The 18,072-nt window shown below is 46.3% G+C and overlaps 2 protein-coding genes across 3 annotated transcripts in view; both read right to left on the minus strand.

Annotated features, from left to right (window-relative positions):
• Nucleotides 1-943: 943 nt before the first annotated feature.
• On the minus strand, nucleotides 944-4,799 carry LOC309539601 (lymphocyte antigen 6E-like). The gene is made up of 3 exons (XM_082235997.1): nucleotides 4,201-4,799; nucleotides 3,448-3,567; nucleotides 944-1,451 (listed from the first exon to the last, which is right to left on the minus strand). Exons 1-3 carry the CDS (start codon nucleotides 4,337-4,339, stop codon nucleotides 1,255-1,257), a joined length of 456 nt encoding a protein of 151 aa, XP_082092123.1. The 5' UTR covers nucleotides 4,340-4,799; the 3' UTR covers nucleotides 944-1,254.
• A 7,485-nt stretch (nucleotides 4,800-12,284) lies between these two features.
• TOP1MT (DNA topoisomerase I mitochondrial) overlaps nucleotides 12,285-18,072 on the minus strand; it is a 37,790-nt gene continuing 32,002 nt past the window's right edge. For both annotated transcript variants that reach the window (XM_082235566.1, XM_082235565.1), the window contains 4 exons: nucleotides 17,025-17,152; nucleotides 14,981-15,075; nucleotides 13,090-13,239; nucleotides 12,285-12,474 (listed from right to left, as the gene is read on the minus strand). In XM_082235566.1, coding sequence (XP_082091692.1) covers nucleotides 12,372-12,474; nucleotides 13,090-13,239; nucleotides 14,981-15,075; nucleotides 17,025-17,152 — 476 coding nt within the window. In that variant the 3' untranslated portion in view covers nucleotides 12,285-12,371. The remainder of the gene's footprint in view (nucleotides 12,475-13,089; nucleotides 13,240-14,980; nucleotides 15,076-17,024; nucleotides 17,153-18,072) is intronic.

The raw sequence follows: 18,072 nt of genomic DNA on the forward strand, positions 1-18,072 counted from the left end.
AACATTCCTAGTTAAGGTCTGCAGAAAGCATGAAAACTCACAGCCTAGGACCCTCGTACCTACGGGACCGCCTCTCCCAGTATGCCCCGCGGAGGACCTTAAGGTCCATAAATAGCAACACCCTAGAGGTCCCGGGCCCTAAGGAAGTCAGATTAGCCTCAGCCAGAGTCAGGGCCTTTTCAACACTGGCTCCAGCCTGGTGGAATGCTCTGTCTCATGAGACCAGGGCCCTGCAGGATCTGATTTCTTTCCGCAAGGCCTGTAAGACAGAGTTGTTCCATCTGACCTTTGGCTTGGAATCAACTTGATCCCCTTCCCCTCTTTCCTTCTGTGATGGAACTCCTATTTGGGGACTTCCCTGGCTTTTTTCTGGCCCACGTAGGACCAGTCTGGATAGTTAGCCTTGGTGAAGACTTGACGTTTTCATCCCCAAAAAGTTTTTGATTTGAGTTTCTACCGAAATGAGGCTGCATTTTAATGTTGTACTTTAATCTTGTTTTTAAGTTCTATTTTAATCAATTGTTTTATATCTGGTGTTAGCCGCCCTGAGCCCGGTCTTGGCTAGGGAGGGCGGGGTATAAATAAAATTATTATTATTATTATTATTATTATTATTATTATTATTATTATTATTATTATTATTTGTTAGCCAAGGTTACAATCTGCCTTTCGGCCACTTGTGTGCATAAAAGTGCATATAATCATGAAAATGACGTACAAAAAAATCTTTATATGAGAGGGAATTGCTTGCAAAAAAATGAGTGCGTGTGAGGAAAATATGCAATAAAATGTCGATAAAGTTTTGAAAGGGCTTTTTAAAAATCACAGGTAAATGCAGCAATGCGAAGAACTAAATTTAAGGTTGGGAAAGTGAGGAAACAAAATCAACAGGCTCGTGGATCCCTCTCCAAATGAGGCCCCAAAGATTGTCAAGCTTACATCCACTTCCCATGGCTGGACCCCTGTGTTTTATTGCTGAAAACACACTTTTCACACGCAGATTATAACCAATTGAGGCTGGGAATTAAAACAAGACTGGAAAATCCTAAGGAGGCTCACTCAAATTTAGTTCTATCAAATCCACAGGACTTTAACTTCTGAGAAAATGCACTTAGGACAGGAATGTTCCTTTGAAATGCATTTAGCATTCAATTTTCCAGCCCCCGGTGCCCCCTAATGAATGTGATCTATAATTTTATGCCCCCACAAATAGAAAAGGAGAACAATCTGGGTGAAAGTTCTTTGCCCGAAGCTTCAAGGTCCAACCCAGAGAATTGCGCTGGCAAGAGGAACCACGATGGCAAGCAGCTCCACGTTGCCAGGCCTCGTTCTGGCCGCTCCGTTCCGGTTGCAAAAGTCTCTCTGGCAGCAGGATGTGGAAACGCCATGCTGCTTGGTTTCGGTGCATTCCGCCGCGCACGTCTTGGAGACATGTGCCGTGCTTGAGGAGCCTTGATCAACGAAGAAATAGCAAGAGAGAGGGAGGGGAGTTAAGGAGAAGTCTCACCCATTCCTGGTATGCTATTCTGGCTCCTCACATCCTAATCCATAATCAATAGGCAACCTTGCAGCCTGTGACCTCGTCTGAGAACGAAGGGATGTTGGCACATGTTGTTGCTAGGAAACCCAACCCTACTTAATCCTACTGAGAAGTTCCAGAGAAATGTGATCATGCGTTCCAGCTGTCCCCATTGACAAGGATATTCCCTGTTTCCTGATACAGTGGTACCTCGGGTTAAGAACTTAATTCGTTCTGGAGGTCTGTTCTTAACCTGAAACTGTTCTTAACCTGAAGCACCACTTTAGCTAATGGGGCCTCCCGCTGCCGCCGCGCCACCGGAGCACAATTTCTGTTCTCATCCTGAAGCAAAGTTCTTAACCCGAGGTACTATTTCTGGGTTAGCGGAGTCTGTAACCTGAAGCATATGTAGCCCGAGGTACCACTGTGCAGTCATACCCCATGTTACGTTTGCTTCAGGTTGCGCGTTTTCAGGTTGTGTCCTGCGGTGACCCGGAAGTACCGGAAAGGGTTACTTCTGGGTTTCGCCACTCGCGCATGTACAGATGTGCAAAATGACGTCACACGCATGCGCAGAAGTGGCAAATCGCGACCTGCACGTGCGCAGACATGCATATGCGGGTTGCGTTCCTTTCAGGTTGCTCCGGAACAGATCCCGTTCGCAACCAGAGGTACCACTGTAACTCTCCCTGATTATCCATTGTCTCTTCTAGCAAGAGGGGGTTCTGCTGTAGCAGGCCAAGACCCAGCAAGGGAACTCGACTCTGAGCTTTCAGGGAGTTTTTAAAGTAGGTTTCTAGCCCTTGTAGAAGGAAAGTTAGGAAGCAAAAGGTGTAGGCACTATTGGCAGCACCTGCCTACTGAGAAGTGAGCTTGCTCCTCACCCCCTTGTAGTGGGACATAGGAAGTTGCCGCCTTCTGAATCAGACCATTGATCCATCTGGCTTAGTATTGCCTACACTGACTGGCAGCTACCGGGAGATGCTGGCAAAGAGTGAACCCGGGACCCTTTGCTTGCAAAGCAGATCCTCTACCAGCAAGCTATGGCCCAGTGTTTTTAACCCAGGAATGGACTCAGTGTGGTCACTGGCAAGTGCGATAGAGAAATCTAAGGAGTCGTACACACATTCCAAGGAAGATGTGAGCAGCTTCCAAATGAGCCAAGACGTCCCTTCTGCAGACCATGAAGAAGGGACCTCTGGTTCATTGGTAGTTGCTGTTTTTTCATCTTCCCTCATACAGAAGTGGTTGTTGTGCAGGCAAACTGGCCGAGAAATCCAGAATTTTAGTCCAAAATTCCAAAACATAGAACCAAAGAACAGAGTTCATGTTCATACAAAAAAAGTTGTTGTTGTTGTTGTTGTTGTTGTTGTTGTTACTACGTAAATAAATTTTTACAGTGCTTTTTTTCTTTAAAAAATGTTTAGGGGTACTCTAATTTTGACTCAAGAAAACCACCATTTTATAATTCCAATTGGGAAAAGTAAATACAGTAAATGGACAAAAGTACAAAGATTTAGGGGTACGCGTACCCCTGGATCCCCCCAGGTAAAAAAGAACTGAATTTGTATACCATTTTTTCTACCCGTAGATCTCAGGGCCGTTCACAACATAAAATTACAATATAAAAAACACAAAATACATAATAAAAACAAGAACAAAAGGAAACTAATTACTCTGCTAATCCTAATGCAAATAAATCCCAGCCATATTGCAAGGACGGCAACGCTAAGGCAGAGAGTGAGAGCGATGCAAGCCTTGCACTTGCGAAATGTTTAAAACATTTTTATGGCGGCGCTGGGCAGGTTCAGTATCGGGTGCCTTGGCAGCTTGCCCCTCTTCCTTACCGCTCATTTCACACGCTGATATTTGATGCAAACCAGCTGCCGGGAGTGTGGCTGCTTTTCCGAAGGCGTGACTCGACTTACCCGTCTCCGACGGCCCAACCGTGGTCTTGCAGTACTTGTCAAGCTCTGAGCACACCGTGGGGATCATGCAGTGGGAGCTGTTGGAATGCGTGGCGCAAGAGTAGCATTTCAGCGAGAGAGCTGGAGAAGGAAGACGAGGAGAATTAATGCAAAAGCCCCCCATCGCTCGCAGTAAAATATATTGTCATCCACTAAAGTTGTACCTCCACTGACAGGGGCAGTCTACCCCTAGGAGAACAGGATAATGGACTAGGAGGCCTGATCCAATAGCTCTTCTTACACCACTTGGACTGGGGCTATTATCCTGGTCCAACACGCTTGCAAACGCTGGATTCTGACTGCCACGCTCAACCCACTTCTCATTCACCAGATTTCTCCCCGGCAAGAACTCTATCCATAAATTATCACATTCTGTCCTGCCTCCAGATTAATCAGATTCCAGTGTTGCTCCGTCTCTCAGACTGCCAGATTCTTCCCCGACTCCACTGCCTTTGAAAAGATGTGTGTTGGGCGGAAATTCAACAGGTGAGTCTTTCTCCCACCATCAGGGTTTCTTCAGCTGTGATTCCTGCACTGCATGGGGTTGGACTAGATGACCGCATGGGGTCCCTTCTCAGTCCTACAATTCTACGATTCTGTGATCCACACTGGGAATCATTTTACTTTTTTTCTCCCTGCCGTGCAGTTCTCAAAGCAAGGCGAGGGATCCTTGCGGCGGTGTGTATGGACAAAGAAAACAGTCTCCTTTCTCACCTTTGCCTGACCAAAGGACGGCAGCCAAAACCGTAACCAGAAGGATTCTCATCTTCTTCTGATGACAAGAGGAAGCTGCTTCGCAGAATATATACAGGCACGCCCTAAATTCAGGTTCGGTCACCGTAAAGTCTGGCATTCACAGGACTGGGATCTAAATCAGGATTGCACCACTCACAATAGCCTCAGCGTTACTTTTAAATAGTTTTCGGGTGTCGCGGTCTTCTACAGCCAGCGCCTAATTCCTGCGTCAAGAGGTGCTGGGATCAAGCTTCTCTGGCTATTGCTTGCAAGCCCTTCTCGCTGGTATAATAAAGTCCTTGGAGTCTGTAATTTTTGTTGTCATCAGCATCATTATCCTCATTCTTTCATCGCTTTTTACGGTGCCTCGTGCAAGGTAAAAATAGAAACAGGATGCAAAGAGCCCAACATAAAAATACAGCAATAAAACAAGACCTAAAGCGCTCGTCCCAAAATAAAAAATGAGAAAATAATGCATCCTCTCTGGAGAGGAATGGCAAACCAAGCTGTTAAGACTACTCTGAAATGGCAGAACTGACTGGAAAGCTCAGGGACCAAGAATTCAAAAACTTCCAAGAAAGATTGGGGAGGGGGGTTATAATTTATTTAGGAGAGCACTGTAAGCAGATGAAAACATTAGAAGGATTTTAATCTCACTTCTAATGTAACAAATACTATGGACGATATGGAGATTTGGAAAATATAGATGAAATGCAGTTGCAAAAGTTGACAATAGGACCCATGGAGGAGAATGGGAAGTCTCTAGATTCAAAGTAATCTCTTTATTTGTATTTGGTTTTGTTATAAATTTGTATTTGTAAAATCAAATAAAAACGATTTCCAAAAAAAAAAAAGGAAAAGAATGAGGAGCCTGGACAGAGGCTGAGGGCATAACTGGTTCACCTCCAAATCAAAGGCCGAAGGCCTGTGGGTTTTGTCTGCTGCCTCACAACTGCCAATGGGGGAACCGGCATGTTGCCCTGGGGAGAGCATGCACAAGTGTGGGGCCACCACTGCAAAGGTCCCTTCTCAGGTTGCCTCTTTGTGCGCTTCCCTCAAAGGCAACATCGTGGAGAACGGAATTGCTCAGGGCTATGTGTCGACCATAATGACCAGGGACCGGTCTCAAGTAGAATCAGTCCCACTCAGGCTGCAGGGCACATTTCTGCTCTTTGCAATGTGTTTGTGTGTGTCCATGAATTGATATAGAAGAAGAAGAAGAAGAAGAAGAAGAAGAAGAAGAAGAAGAAGAAGAAGAAGAAGAAGAAGAGTTTGGATTTGATATCCCGCCTTTCACTCCCCTTCAGGAGTCTCAAAGCGGCTAACATTCTCCTTTCCCTTCCTACCCCCCAACAAACACTCTGTGAGGTGAGTGGGGCTGAGAGACTTCAGAGAAGTGTGACTGGCCCAAGGTCACCCAGCAGCTGCATGTGGAGGAGCGGAGACACGAACCCGGTTTCCCAGATTACGTGACTACCGCTCTTAACCACTACACCACACTGGCTCTATAGCTACATGTGTCACATGTCTGTTTACATTCCAGCACAGTATGCTGGGAACTTCCGTTGTGTGTATTGCTTTTGCATTTCCCGTTCTGAGACGACACGAGAGAGAGACGACATGTTTCTTTGTCCTAATTTATGATTAATAAATCTGTAGTTGTAGTATGCTTCCACAAGCCTCACGCCTATTCTGTGCCGCAGTTCTCTCTGCTGATAGCGTGCCCTGGCTTTGAAGCCCGGGTTGCTGATTTATGTCAGAGCACTGGCTGATGGATGGAGACAGCTGGGTCTTACCAGCTGGCCTCTCGGCCCTCTGCATGTCGACAGATTCTTCCCCTCCCTATTCAACAACCACCTTCCTGCAAGGTAGAATAGCCTGAGAGCGAGTGACTGTCCCAAGGTCACCCGGTGAGCTTCACGGCCACAGAATTTACACAGAAGTAAACATACAACAGACTTTTCCTAGTTTGTGGCACAGTAGTAAACAGCGCTCCCAAATTACAGCCAATTTTTGGTTCTGTAAATAAAGATCACCTGGTACAAAAAATAAATTCTTGAACTCTATTGCTTTTTGTCACTGCAGTGGTTTTTTTTTCTTCTTCATTCCAGTCAATGTCAACATGTTAAGGTTAAAAAAAAAGTCCCATGTGTTTTTTCCATTATTATTATTATTATTATTATTATTATTATTATTATTATTATTACTACTACTACTACCTGACTTGTTGGGTTTTTAAATTTAATTTTTACACATAGAACAAGCTTCCTGCTTTTAATTTTCATGCACAACCCCATGAAGGGCTCTAAACTGGGAAGAGAGTTTACTGACACTCAAGGAGACTCGACACCCAAATAAGGCAAAAAGTATTGATGGAAACCAAAGAAATGTAAGATTTTGGAGCAAGTTGCTCTCACCTTTGTTTTCAGCACACACATTTGAAAAACCCGAAGTCTGTCATAGACAAAAATACTCATATTTTAATGAACAGCTTTCCAGGCAACTTAACATCAAACAAGCCGTAAACAATCCATCGCCCAAAAACCTGAGTTCCTTGAATGTGACTTTAGAAAAATACTACTCCAGAGCACTTCTGAGAAGCTGGAATTGCGTTACAGGCGTGTTTGGTTCATGTGTGGCAAAAAGCACCAGTTACCATTTTGTATGGAAACAAAAATCCATTTGTAGCACCGCACCACCCTCTATTTGTAGGAATACACAAGCAAACTAGAAGCAATATTATCAGGATTGTGGCGTAGCAGTATCATTCTTCCAGTAGAAATCTTTGAACCACCCACCGCACTAACTTTGAAATATTATTTAACAGTTCTTTTCATGGATAAACTTCCACTCCAGACTGACAGCACAAACCTGTGAAATCACGCTGTTCCTCCCCAACCCCAATTTCACGGCTTATGTTGCGCCTTCAAACAGGAATTTTCTGAACAAGGATGCCTTCTTAAATCAAACCACAATGATTACACTGAAATTGAACCAATTGCTGCAGGTTTGTCAGTACATAGTGTAAACCAAAGGTTCTTGTGTGATTTCAAGTGACAGCCACCAAACGCTCTGGCAGGTGATGGTGGTGTTTTCCCAACTTTTTCATAAACATAACTTCTCCTGCCTTCTGGCGCAGTAGGTGGCGATTTGGGCATTTCTTCCTATGGGTTTTGGAGGAAATTTGTTGTTTCGAAGGACTCACCTGTCTGCTCTCCATCTTTGCCCAAATGCCTAGACTCTTCTGACTACAGATACAGTTGCTAGCTTCAACGTATGCCCTAAAATATGGGTAGGCAAACTAAGGCCCGGGGGCCGGATCTGGCCCAATCGCCTTCTCAATCCGGCCCACAGATGGTCTGGGAATTAGCGTGTTTTTACCTGAGTAGAATGTGTGCTTTTATTTAAAATGCATCTCTGGGTTATTTGTGGGGCACAGGAATTCGTTCATTTCCCCCCCTCCAAAATATAGTCCGGACCCCCACAAGGTCTAAGGGACAGTGGACTGGCCCCCTGCTGAAAAAGTTTGCTAACCCCTGCCCTAACAGGACCCAGGAGCTTTCAAAGCACAGCCAGAGATTCCCAAACTTGCAAAATTCGTGAAGCAAGGCATGGGATGAAGAGCGTCTCTGATACAGAGGGCACAGACTGGATTAGGAAAACCTAGCCAACGTTTTCGCCAGAGTCTTCTTTCAGAAAACAGTCCCTGCACTATTTCTGGCCAGCTTTAGTGTTCCTTCATTTTAAAAAAGGGGGTAGCCTATGCACCCTTTAAAAAGGTTGGAGATGTGAGGCTGCTTGTGACTCCCACATTCAGAACCCCCCAAATTTATTGCAACACCCACAACCATAGTCTAAGCAAAATGGTAAAAGCATACTTTTACTCTGGGCTCTCGCAACGACCTGACCATCTCATAAAGTCAGGCAAAATACACGTGAAACTCGAAAAATTAGAATATCGTGGGAAGGTTCATTTATTTCAGTGTTGTTGTTGTTTAGTCGTTTAGTCGTGTCCGACTCTTCGTGACCCCATGGACCAGAGCACGCCAGGCACTTCTGTCCTCCACTGCCTCCCGCAGTTTGATCAAACTCATGCTAGTAGCTTCAAGAACACCATCCAACCATCTCATTCTCTGTCGTCCCCTTCTCCTTGTGCCCTCCATCTTTCCCAACATCAGGGTCTTTTCCAGGGAGTCCTCTCTTCTCATGAGGTGGCCAAAGTATTGGAGCCTCAGCTTCACGATCTGTCCTTCCAGTGAGCACTCAGGGCTGATTTCCTTCAGAATGGAGAGGTTTGATCTTCTTGCAGTCCATGGGACTCTCAAGAGTCTCCTCCAGCACCATAATTCAAAAGCATCAATTCTTCGGCGATCAGCCTTCTTTATGGTCCAGCTCTCACTTCCATACATCACTACTGGGAAAACCATGGCTTTTACTATACGGACCTTTGTTGGCAAGGTGATGTCTCTGCTTTTTAAGATGTTGTCTAGGTTTGCCATCGCCTTTCTCCCAAGGAGCAGGCGTCTTTTAATTTCGTAACTGCTGTCACCATCTGCAGTGATCATGGAGCCCAAGAAAGTAAAATCTCTCACTGCCTCCATTTCTTCCCCATCTATTTGCCAGGAGGTGATGGGCCCAGTGGCCATGATCTTCGTTTTTTTGATGTTGAGCTTCAGACCATATTTTGCGCTCTCCTCTTTCACCCTCATTAAAAGGTTCTTTAATTCCTCTTCACTTTCTGCCATCAAGGTTGTGTCATCTGCATATCTGAGGTTGTTGATATTTCTTCCGGCAATCTTAATTCCGGCTTGGGATTCATCCAGCCCAGCCTTTCGCATGATGAATTCTGCATATAAGTTAAATAAGCAGGGAGACAATATACAGCCTTGCCGTACTCCTTTCCCAATTTGGAACCAATCAGTTGTTCCATATCCAGTTCTAACTGTAGCTTCTTGTCCCACATAGAGATTTTGCAGGAGACAGATGAGGTGATCAGGCACTCCCATTTCTTTAAGAACTTGCCATAGTTTGCTGTGGTCAACACAGTCAAAGGCTTTTGCATAGTCAATGAAGCAGAAGTAGATGTCTTTCTGGAACTCTCTGGCTTTCTCCATAATCCAGCGCATGTTTGCAATTTGGTCTCTGGTTCCTCTGCCTCTTCTAAATCCAGCTTGCACTTCTGGGAGTTCTCGGTCCATATACTGTTTGAGCCTTCCTTGTAGAATTTTAAGCATAACCTTGCTAGCATGTGAAATGAGTGAAATTGTGCAGTAGTTGGAGCATTCTTTGGCACTGCCTTTCTTTGGGATTGGAATGTAGACTGATCTTCTCCAATCCTCTGGCCACTGCTGAGTTTTCCAAACTTGCTGGCATATTGAGTGTAGCACCTTAACAGCATCATCTTTTAAAATTTTAAACAGTTCAGCTGGAATACCATCACTTCCACTGGCCTTGTTATTTGCAGTGCTTTCTAAGGCCCATTTGACTTCACTCTCCAGGATGTCTGGCTCAAGGTCAGCAACCACACTACCTGGGGTGTACGAGACATCCATATCTTTCTGGTATAATTCCTCTGTGTATTCTTGCCACCTCTTCTTGATGTCTTCTGCTTCAGTTAGATCTTTACCACTTTTGTCCTTTATTATGGTAATCTTTGTACGAAATGTTCCTTTCATATTTCCGATTTTCTTGAACAGATCTCTGGTTCTTCCCATTCTGTTGCTTTCCTCTATTTCTTTGCATTGCTCGTTTAAGAAGGCCTTCTTGTCTCTCCTTGCTGTTCTTTGGAAATCTGCATTCAATTTCCTGTATCTTTCACTATCTCCCTCGCATTTTGCTTGCCTTCTCTCCTCCGCTATTTGTAAGGCCTCGTTGGACAGCCACTTTGCTTTCTTGCATTTCTTTTTCATTGGGATGGTTTTAGTTGCTGCCTCCTGTATAATGTTGCGAGCCTCCATCCATAGTTCTTCAGGCACTCTGTCCAGCAAATCTAAATCCTTAAACCTGTTCCTCACTTCCACTGTGTATTCATAAGGGATTTGGTTTAGATTGTATCTTACCTGTCCAGTGGTTTTTCCTACTTTCTTCAGTTTAAGCTTGAATTTTGCTATAAGGAGCTGATGATCTGAGCCACAGTCAGCTCCAGGTCTTGTTTTTGCTGACTGTATAGAGCTTCTCCATCTTTGGCTGCAGAGAATATAATCAATCTGATTTCGATGTTGCCCATCTGGGGATGTCCATGTGTAGAGTCGTCTCTTGTGTTGTTGAAAAAGCGTGTTTGTGATGACCAGCTTGTTCTCTTGACAGAACTCTATTAGCCTTTGCCCTGCTTCGTTTTGATCTCCAAGGCCAAACTTGCCAGTTGTTCCTTTTATCTCTTGATTCCCTACTTTAGCATTCCAATCCCCTATAATGAGCAGAACATCCTTCTTTGGTGTCACTTCGATAAGGTTTTGTAAGTCTTCATAGAACTGGTCAATTTCAGTTTCTTCAGCACCAGTAGTTGGTGCATAAACTTGGATTACTGTGATGTTAAAAGGTCTGCCTTGGATTTATTTCAGTAATTCAACTTAAAAGGTGAAACTAATATATGAGATAGACTCATGACATGCAAAGCGAGATATGTCAAGCCTTTATTTGTTATAATTGTGATGACTGAGAGACCATTTAAAGGCTCAGGAACCCATTGCAGATGTTATGGGTTGAATAGCTACTGCACCTTTTCACAATATTCTAATTTTCTGAGATTGTTAATTTGGGGTTTTTATCAGCTGTACGCCATAATCATCTTGACATATCTCGCTTTGCATGTCATGAGTCTCTTTCATATATTAGTTTTACCTTTTAAGTTGAGTTACTGAAAGAAATGAACTTTTCCACGATATTCTAATTTTTCGAGTTTCACCTGTACAATGGCTAGCGATACCTCTACTGTATCAAAGCATGACTTGGCTTAAATCATAATGGCTTCCCGCAAATAAACCTGGGATTATTATTATTTTTATTTTCCATGTTTACAGACACAACTCACCCCCACTGCAGAACTGTACAAACCTTGGATCCCGATGCCTCTGTTTCAGAATGTTTTGGCTCCCAAACATTGATAACCCGAAAGTAAATGCTCTGGTTTTCGAACATTTTTCAGAAGCCAAACATCCAACACAGCTTCTGCTGAGTGCAGGAAGCTCCATCAACCAATTGGAAGCCGAGCCTCAGTTGTCGAACATTTCAGAAGCCGAATAGGCTTCTGGAGCGGATTCCGTTCAACAACCGAGATTTGACTGGATCTGCTCAGGTCTTTTGAGGAGCAGAGGGAGACACAAGTGGGGGAAATCAGTTTAAATCTGTGCTGCAGAAGGGACCAAAGAGCCATAGCTGTCAACTTACAGATTTGAAAATAAGGAACCAGCGGCCTTGAAAATAAGCGACCAGCAGCCAAAATAAGGGACCTGCAGCCTCACCTGTTCCAGGCACTCCAGTCTTCCTGTCCTCCTGCAGTTTGGTCAAACTCATGCTGGTAGCTTCGAGAACACTGTCCAACCAACTTTGTAACCAGAGATTCAACTGAATAGAATCTGAATCACATGCACCACAAGGCCTATGCAGCCACAACTTAAGATGGCTCCCCGGCCTGGCTTTGCACTGCAAAGTTTGCAGCAGCACGTGCAACAAAATGGCGTCCAGCATTCAAAAACCCCATCAGCTTGCATTAACTAGCCACACACAAGGCATGAAAGCTCCACCCCCCCAGTCGTTCTTAGACTTCTTATTGGGTGAGCAACACAGCCAAGCAACACAGTTGGAGCCTCCCTCCTCCCTGGCCGGCAGGGAGGGAGGGAGAGGAGCTGCTTCCTTTGATATTTAAGGGACATCATTTAAGGGACATCCATCAATAAGGGACAGCAGCGGGACATGGTGCTGGAATAAGGGACTGTCCCTTCAAATAAGGGACACTTGACAGCTATGCAAAGAGCCCCCTGTTGCAGCCACAGAACCCCCAAGAAGAGACTGGCAATTTGGCTCCCCATCTTAGACCTTTTTGCACAAAACACAGGCACCACGCCTTCCTCTAGAGATGTATTTTTTGCTTGCAAAAGAAAAGAAAAACGGGGTCACAACGAAGGCACGAAAATGAGGTAGCCGGGATCTCCTCAGAATACAAAATCTTCGTCTGCCATATCTATCGCCCACGCAAACTTTTCCCTCTGGGTCTTGTTAAAAATCTTCTCAATGGGCACGCAAAACCTTTTACACCTGTGGGCAGAAAAAGCACGTCAGGGAGCCTTTTTGGTATCAAAGCCGGGCCTCTTGGGCTTTGGGTTCAGATCTCACACATCCCCCTGCTTTGAAAACAGCTGCAGTGGTTGGAAGTTCATTTCTGGGCCCAATTCAAAATGCTCGTATGGGTGTTTGAAGCCCCAAATAACTCAGGTCCCGAATAACTGAAGGGCCGCCTCCTTCCCTACAGACCCTCTCAAGGTGCTGAGATCGGGAGAGGAGGCCCTCTTGGTAGTTCCTCCACCCTCAGAGACTCAGAGGGTGGTGGCCCAGGGGGACAGGGCCTTCTCTGTGGTGGCCCCTAAGCTGTGCAACTCCCTCCCCGCAGAATTGCGCCTGTCACCTTCATTGTACAGCTTCCGGAGGATGCTGAAAATGCACCTCTTTGCCCTGGCCTTTGAGGTGTATGTTTTCAGGATCCTGTGACCGTATGCTGTTCCAAACGATTTTTAATATTGCGTTTTAATTGTTGCAACCCGAACCCTGGGACTTCAGGGCGGAGGGCAGGCAAATCCTAGCAATCATGACTGGGCTTCCGCTTTTGCACCAAACACACAGCAGGACCGTCCTTCCCCAGGCATGTCAACCCACCAGGCCACACTGATGCGCGGGTCCAGGTAATTCAGTTTCGAGGTGCCCAGAGCGATCTGCTTGTTCTCCTCTTTGTCTGTGGCTTGCAGGACCAGCTTCTCCAACTGCTCTTCCAACTTCTCGACGTGCTTCTGCTTCTTTTCTAAAGCGCTGGTTCGGAAGAGAGGCACCGCGCACGTGAGAACGCAACAGGGACCGACAAAGCAAGTCGCTAGTCCTCATGGTTCGCTACCAGAATAGCTTGGCAGTTGCTGCTCTGTTTCCTTATTAACATTCCGACTCTGCCCTCTGTCACTGTAGTCCAGGCATAGGCAAACACGGCCCACCAGCTGTTTTGGGACTATAGTTCCCATCATCCCTGAATGTTAGTTAGGGGTGATGGGAGTTGTAGTCCCAAAACAGCTGGAAGGCCAAGTTTGCCTATGCCTGCTATAGTCTAAGATTTCAGGCTGCCTGCCTGTTTATTTATTTAACAAAACTTAAAGGTAAAGGTAAAGGGACCCTTGAGCATTAGGTCCAGTCGTGGCCGACTCTGGGGTTGCGGCGCTCATCTCGCTTCATTGGCCGAGGGAGGCGGCGTACAGCTTCCGGGTCATGTGGCCAGCAGGACTAAGCCACTTCTGGCGAACCAGAGCAGCGCACAGAAACGCCGTTTACCTTCCCGCCGGAATGGTATTTATCTACTTGCATTTTGACATGCTTTCGAACTGCTAGGCTGGCAGGAGCAGGGACCGAGCAATGGGAGCTCACCCCATTGTGGGGATTCAAACCGCCGACCTTCTGATCGGCAAGCCCTAAGCGCTGTGGTTTAACCCACAGCACCACCCACGTCCCACTAACAAAACTTATATACCGCTTAATTGTAAAAACAAACCGCCACCCCAAAGTAATTTACAAAAATAAAATACCTTTCTAATTTTAAAAGGCAAGTTACAGGACATACGAAGAGGCCTGTGAAATTGTGGACATGTGGACATGGCATGAGGTTCGTAACATTTTGCACAGCAAGCTTGGCTGGCAGCCAATTTAGGATAGATGAAAAGGAGGGGTGGTATTCATAAAACACAGACTTAATTTCTGGAATTCAATCTGCTGAGTTGTGGCAAAGAGCGCTGGCTTAGACGAAGGAGGAAAGGTCCACTAACAACCATGAAGGCCATTATAGAACCTCCAGCGTCAGAGGCATTATACCTGCTGGGGAGTAACAGCAGGGGAGAGGGCGGTGGCTGCCTTCATACCCTGCTTGCTGGTTTCCTGGAGGCATTTGGCTGGCAGGGCACTGGACCAAAAGACGCCATTGGTCTGATCCAGTATCCTGGCTCCCCTTTTGTTTTGTTTTTCTTTTCTTTTCTTTTTCGTTCAGCCCGGACACTGAGGTCCAGCTCTGAAGACCTTCTGGCGGTTCCCTCGCTGCGAGAAGCCAAGTTACAGGGAACCAGGCAGAGGGCCTTCTCGGTAGTGGCGCCCGCCCTGTGGAACGCCCTCCCACCAGATGTCAAAGAGAAAAATAACTACCAAACTTTTAGAAGACATCCGAAGGCAGCCCTGTTTAGGGAAGCTTTTAATGTTTAATAGGTTATTGTATTTTAGTGTTTTGTTGGAAGCCGCCCAGAGTGGCTGGGGAAACCCAGCGAGATGGGCGGGGTATAAATAATAAATTATTATTATTATTATTATTATTATTATTATTATTATTAGGGGACAGACAACTCTAGCATATAATGATGTTTATCGCATAAGTGACCGCTTTGCCAAGGTTACCCTGCAAGCACCTGCATATGGGAAAAACAACCACCCTGAATTAGTTCCCCGCATGCCACTTCTATAACGAACCGCCTAACAGTTAATTGAAAGGATAACCCAGGTTACAAAAGGAACCGGCTTCACTCACGCTTTAGATTTCACATCCCTTTTACATCTGCAATCTGCCTTCGCCTTCTTGAGCTCCAGCTTTGCATCGCACAACTGGTCCCTTTTGACGTTGATCTGGAACGGCAAAAAGCATGGCGGGTTCAGGTCTTGTCTTTCTAGGCAAGCGTGGATGGGCTACAAGTTCTTCTCCACATTCCTGTCTTGCATCCAGCTTAACTGTCTCCCCAGAGTGGTGCATGCTCTGGTTATCTCCCACTTGGACTACTGCAATGGGCTCTACGTGGGGCTGCCTTTGAAGATGAACCAGAAACTGCAACTAATCCAGAATGGGGCAGCTAAACTGGTGACTGGGAGCAGCTGCCGAGACCATATAACACCAGTCCTGAGAGATCTGCATTGGCCGCCGAGACCACATAAAATTGGCTCCCAGTACGTTTCTGAGCACAATTCAAAGTGTTGGTGCTGGCCTTTAAAGCCCTAAACGGCCTCGGCCCACTATACCTGATGGAGCGTCTCCACCTCCATCGTTCTGCCCGGACACTGAGGTCCAGCTCCGAGGGCCTTCTGGCGGTTCCCTCATTGCGAGAAGTAAAGCTACAGGGAACCAGGCAGAGGGCCTTCTCGGTGGTGGCGCCCGCCCTGTGGAACGCCCTCCCATCAGATGTCAAGGAAATAAGCAACTATCCGACTTTTAGAAGCCATCTGAAGGTAGCCCTCTTTAGGGAAGTTTTTAATGTTTGATGTTTTATCATGTTTTTAATTTTATCGTGCTTTTAATGTTCTATTGGGAGCTGCCCAGAGTGGCCAGATAGACGGGGTATAAATAAAATATTATTATTATTATTAGCCACCCAGCTGTTTAGCCCCAACAGCACACCAGGAAAGCTTTGTGCAAGAAAATCAGGAGGAGGGCTGGATCATAGAATCATAGAGTTGGAAGAGACCACAAGGGCCATCGAGTCCAACCCCCTGCCAAGCAGGAAACACCATCAGAGCACTCCTGACATATGGTTGTCAAGCCTCTGCTTAAAGACCTCCAAAGTAGGAGACTCCACCACACTCCTTGGCAGCAAATTCCACTGTCGAACAGTTCTTACTGTCAGGAAGTTCTTCCTAATATTTTTAAAATTTGTACCCTGCCCATCTGACTGGGTTGCCCCAGCCACTATGGGACACTTCCAACAAATATAAAAGCATAAAACATCAAACATCAAACAGAGCCAGTGTGGTGTAGTGGTTAAGAGCGGTAGTCACGTAGTCTGGGTAACTGGGTTCGCTTCCCCGCTCCTCCACATGCAGCTGCTGGGTGACCTTGGGCCAGTCACACTTCTCTGAAGTCTCTCAGCCCCACTCACCTCACAGAGTGTTTGTCATGGGAAAGGAAGGGAAAGGAGAATCATAGAATCATAGAATCATAGAGTTGGAAGAGACCACAAGGGCCATCGAGTCCAACCCCCTGCCAAGCAGGAAACACCATCAGAGCACTCCTGACATATGGTTGTCAAGCCTCTGCTTAAAGACCTCCAAAGTAGGAGACTCCACCACACTCCTTGGCAGCAAATTCCACTGTCGAACAGCTCTTACTGTCAGGAAGTTCTTCCTAATGTTTAGGTGGAATCTTCTTTCTTGTAGTTTGGATCCATTGCTCCGTGTCCGCTTCTCTGGAGCAGCAGAAAACAACCTTTCTCCCTCCTCTATATGACATCCTTTTATATATTTGAACATGGCTATCATATCACCCCTTAACCTCCTCTTCTCCAGGCTAAACATGCCCAGCTCCCTTAGCCGTTCCTCATAAGGCAGCGTTTCCAGGCCTTTGACCATTTTGGTTGCCCTCCTCTGGACACGTTCCAGTTTGTCAGTGTCCTTCTTGAACTGCGGTGCCCAGAACTGGACACAGTACTCCAGGTGAGGTCTGACCAGAGCAGAATACAGTGGCACTATTACTTCCCTTGATCTAGATGCTATACTCCTATTGATGCAGCCCAGAATTGCATTGGCTTCAGCAAGACAGATGGAGATAAGCCCTTGTATTGTCTCAGCGCCCCCCTCTGCTGGGTTACCTTGGCCTGGAGGTTTTGCATGGACTTCTCGAAGGTTTTCGGAGTTGCCCGCTGGTGGTTGCAAAGGATGGCGACTGCCCGATTGGCTCGATTGTAGGAAAGGAGCTTGGCAGCCACGTTGTCGTCCTCTGTCAGGAACCAAAAGGCAAGGCTGAGGTGGGCATTTGTGTAAGTGTATCTGTGTTTCTGCAGGGACGAGGGTGGCGCTGTGGGTTAAACCACAGAGCCTAGGACTTGCCAATCAGAAGGTCGGTGGTTCGAATCCCCCCGACGGGGTGAGCTCTCATTGCTCGGTCCCTGCTCCTGCCCATCTAGCAGTTCGAAAGCACGTCAAAGTGCAAGTAGATAAATAGGTACCACTCCGGCGGGAAGGTAAATGGCGTTTCCGTGCGCTGCTCTGGTTCACCAGAAGCGGCTTAGTCATGCTGGCCACATGACCCGGAAGCTGTACGCCGGCTGCCTTGGCCAATAAAGTGAGAAGAGCGTCGCAACCCCAGAGTCGTACGCGACTGGACCAAATGGTCAGGGGTCCCTTTACCTTTACCTGTGTTTCTGACACAGGGGCTATCAGGAGCCAGCACTATTGTGCCAGGCACCAGTCTCGTTGCAAATGCAAGAATTCATAGGAACACAGGGTTTTTTCTGATAAGACCGGTAGGCCCTCCATCCCAGCATAGCCAACACTGACTTGCAGCTACAGGGGACGAGGGCACGACCTTCCCCATCTATGCCGGGGGCTCTCCCAGTTTTTGACAACAGACCCCACCCTCTTGTGCCTCTGAATACCAGTTGCTCGTAGGGCCGTGCAATATATCGACATATCGTCCCAAACTGGTTTGAGGTCCATATTGCGATAACATTTTCTAAACATCTGACCTGCCAATATATTGCAAATCATGGTGTGTGTGTGCTCTGCAAAAATCACAATGTGGGGGAAACTGTGAAGCCAGCCAATGCTTCAACATGGCTTCATCCTTATTTCAGACCTCGTGATATATCACAATGTTTAGCTGGTGATATATCGCGATGTTGAAAACCAGGTATCACC

This window comes from Podarcis vaucheri, assembly GCF_965113315.1.
Source record: "Podarcis vaucheri genome assembly, chromosome: 8".
In the NCBI taxonomy this organism is placed as follows: Eukaryota; Metazoa; Chordata; class Lepidosauria; order Squamata; family Lacertidae; genus Podarcis; species Podarcis vaucheri.

Excerpts from the sequence above, each read along its gene's own strand:
- LOC309539601 (XM_082235997.1), bottom strand. The coding sequence starts at position 4,339 with ATGCCAGACTTTACGGTGACCGAACCTGAATTTAGGGCGTGCCTGTAT. Across the intron at positions 3,568-4,200 it reads CGTCCTTTGGTCAGGCAAAG|CTCTCTCGCTGAAATGCTAC; the intron begins GTGAGAAAGGAG and ends TTCCTTCTCCAG. Across the intron at positions 1,452-3,447 it reads GGTTGGGCCGTCGGAGACGG|GCTCCTCAAGCACGGCACAT; the intron begins GTAAGTCGAGTC and ends TCGTTGATCAAG.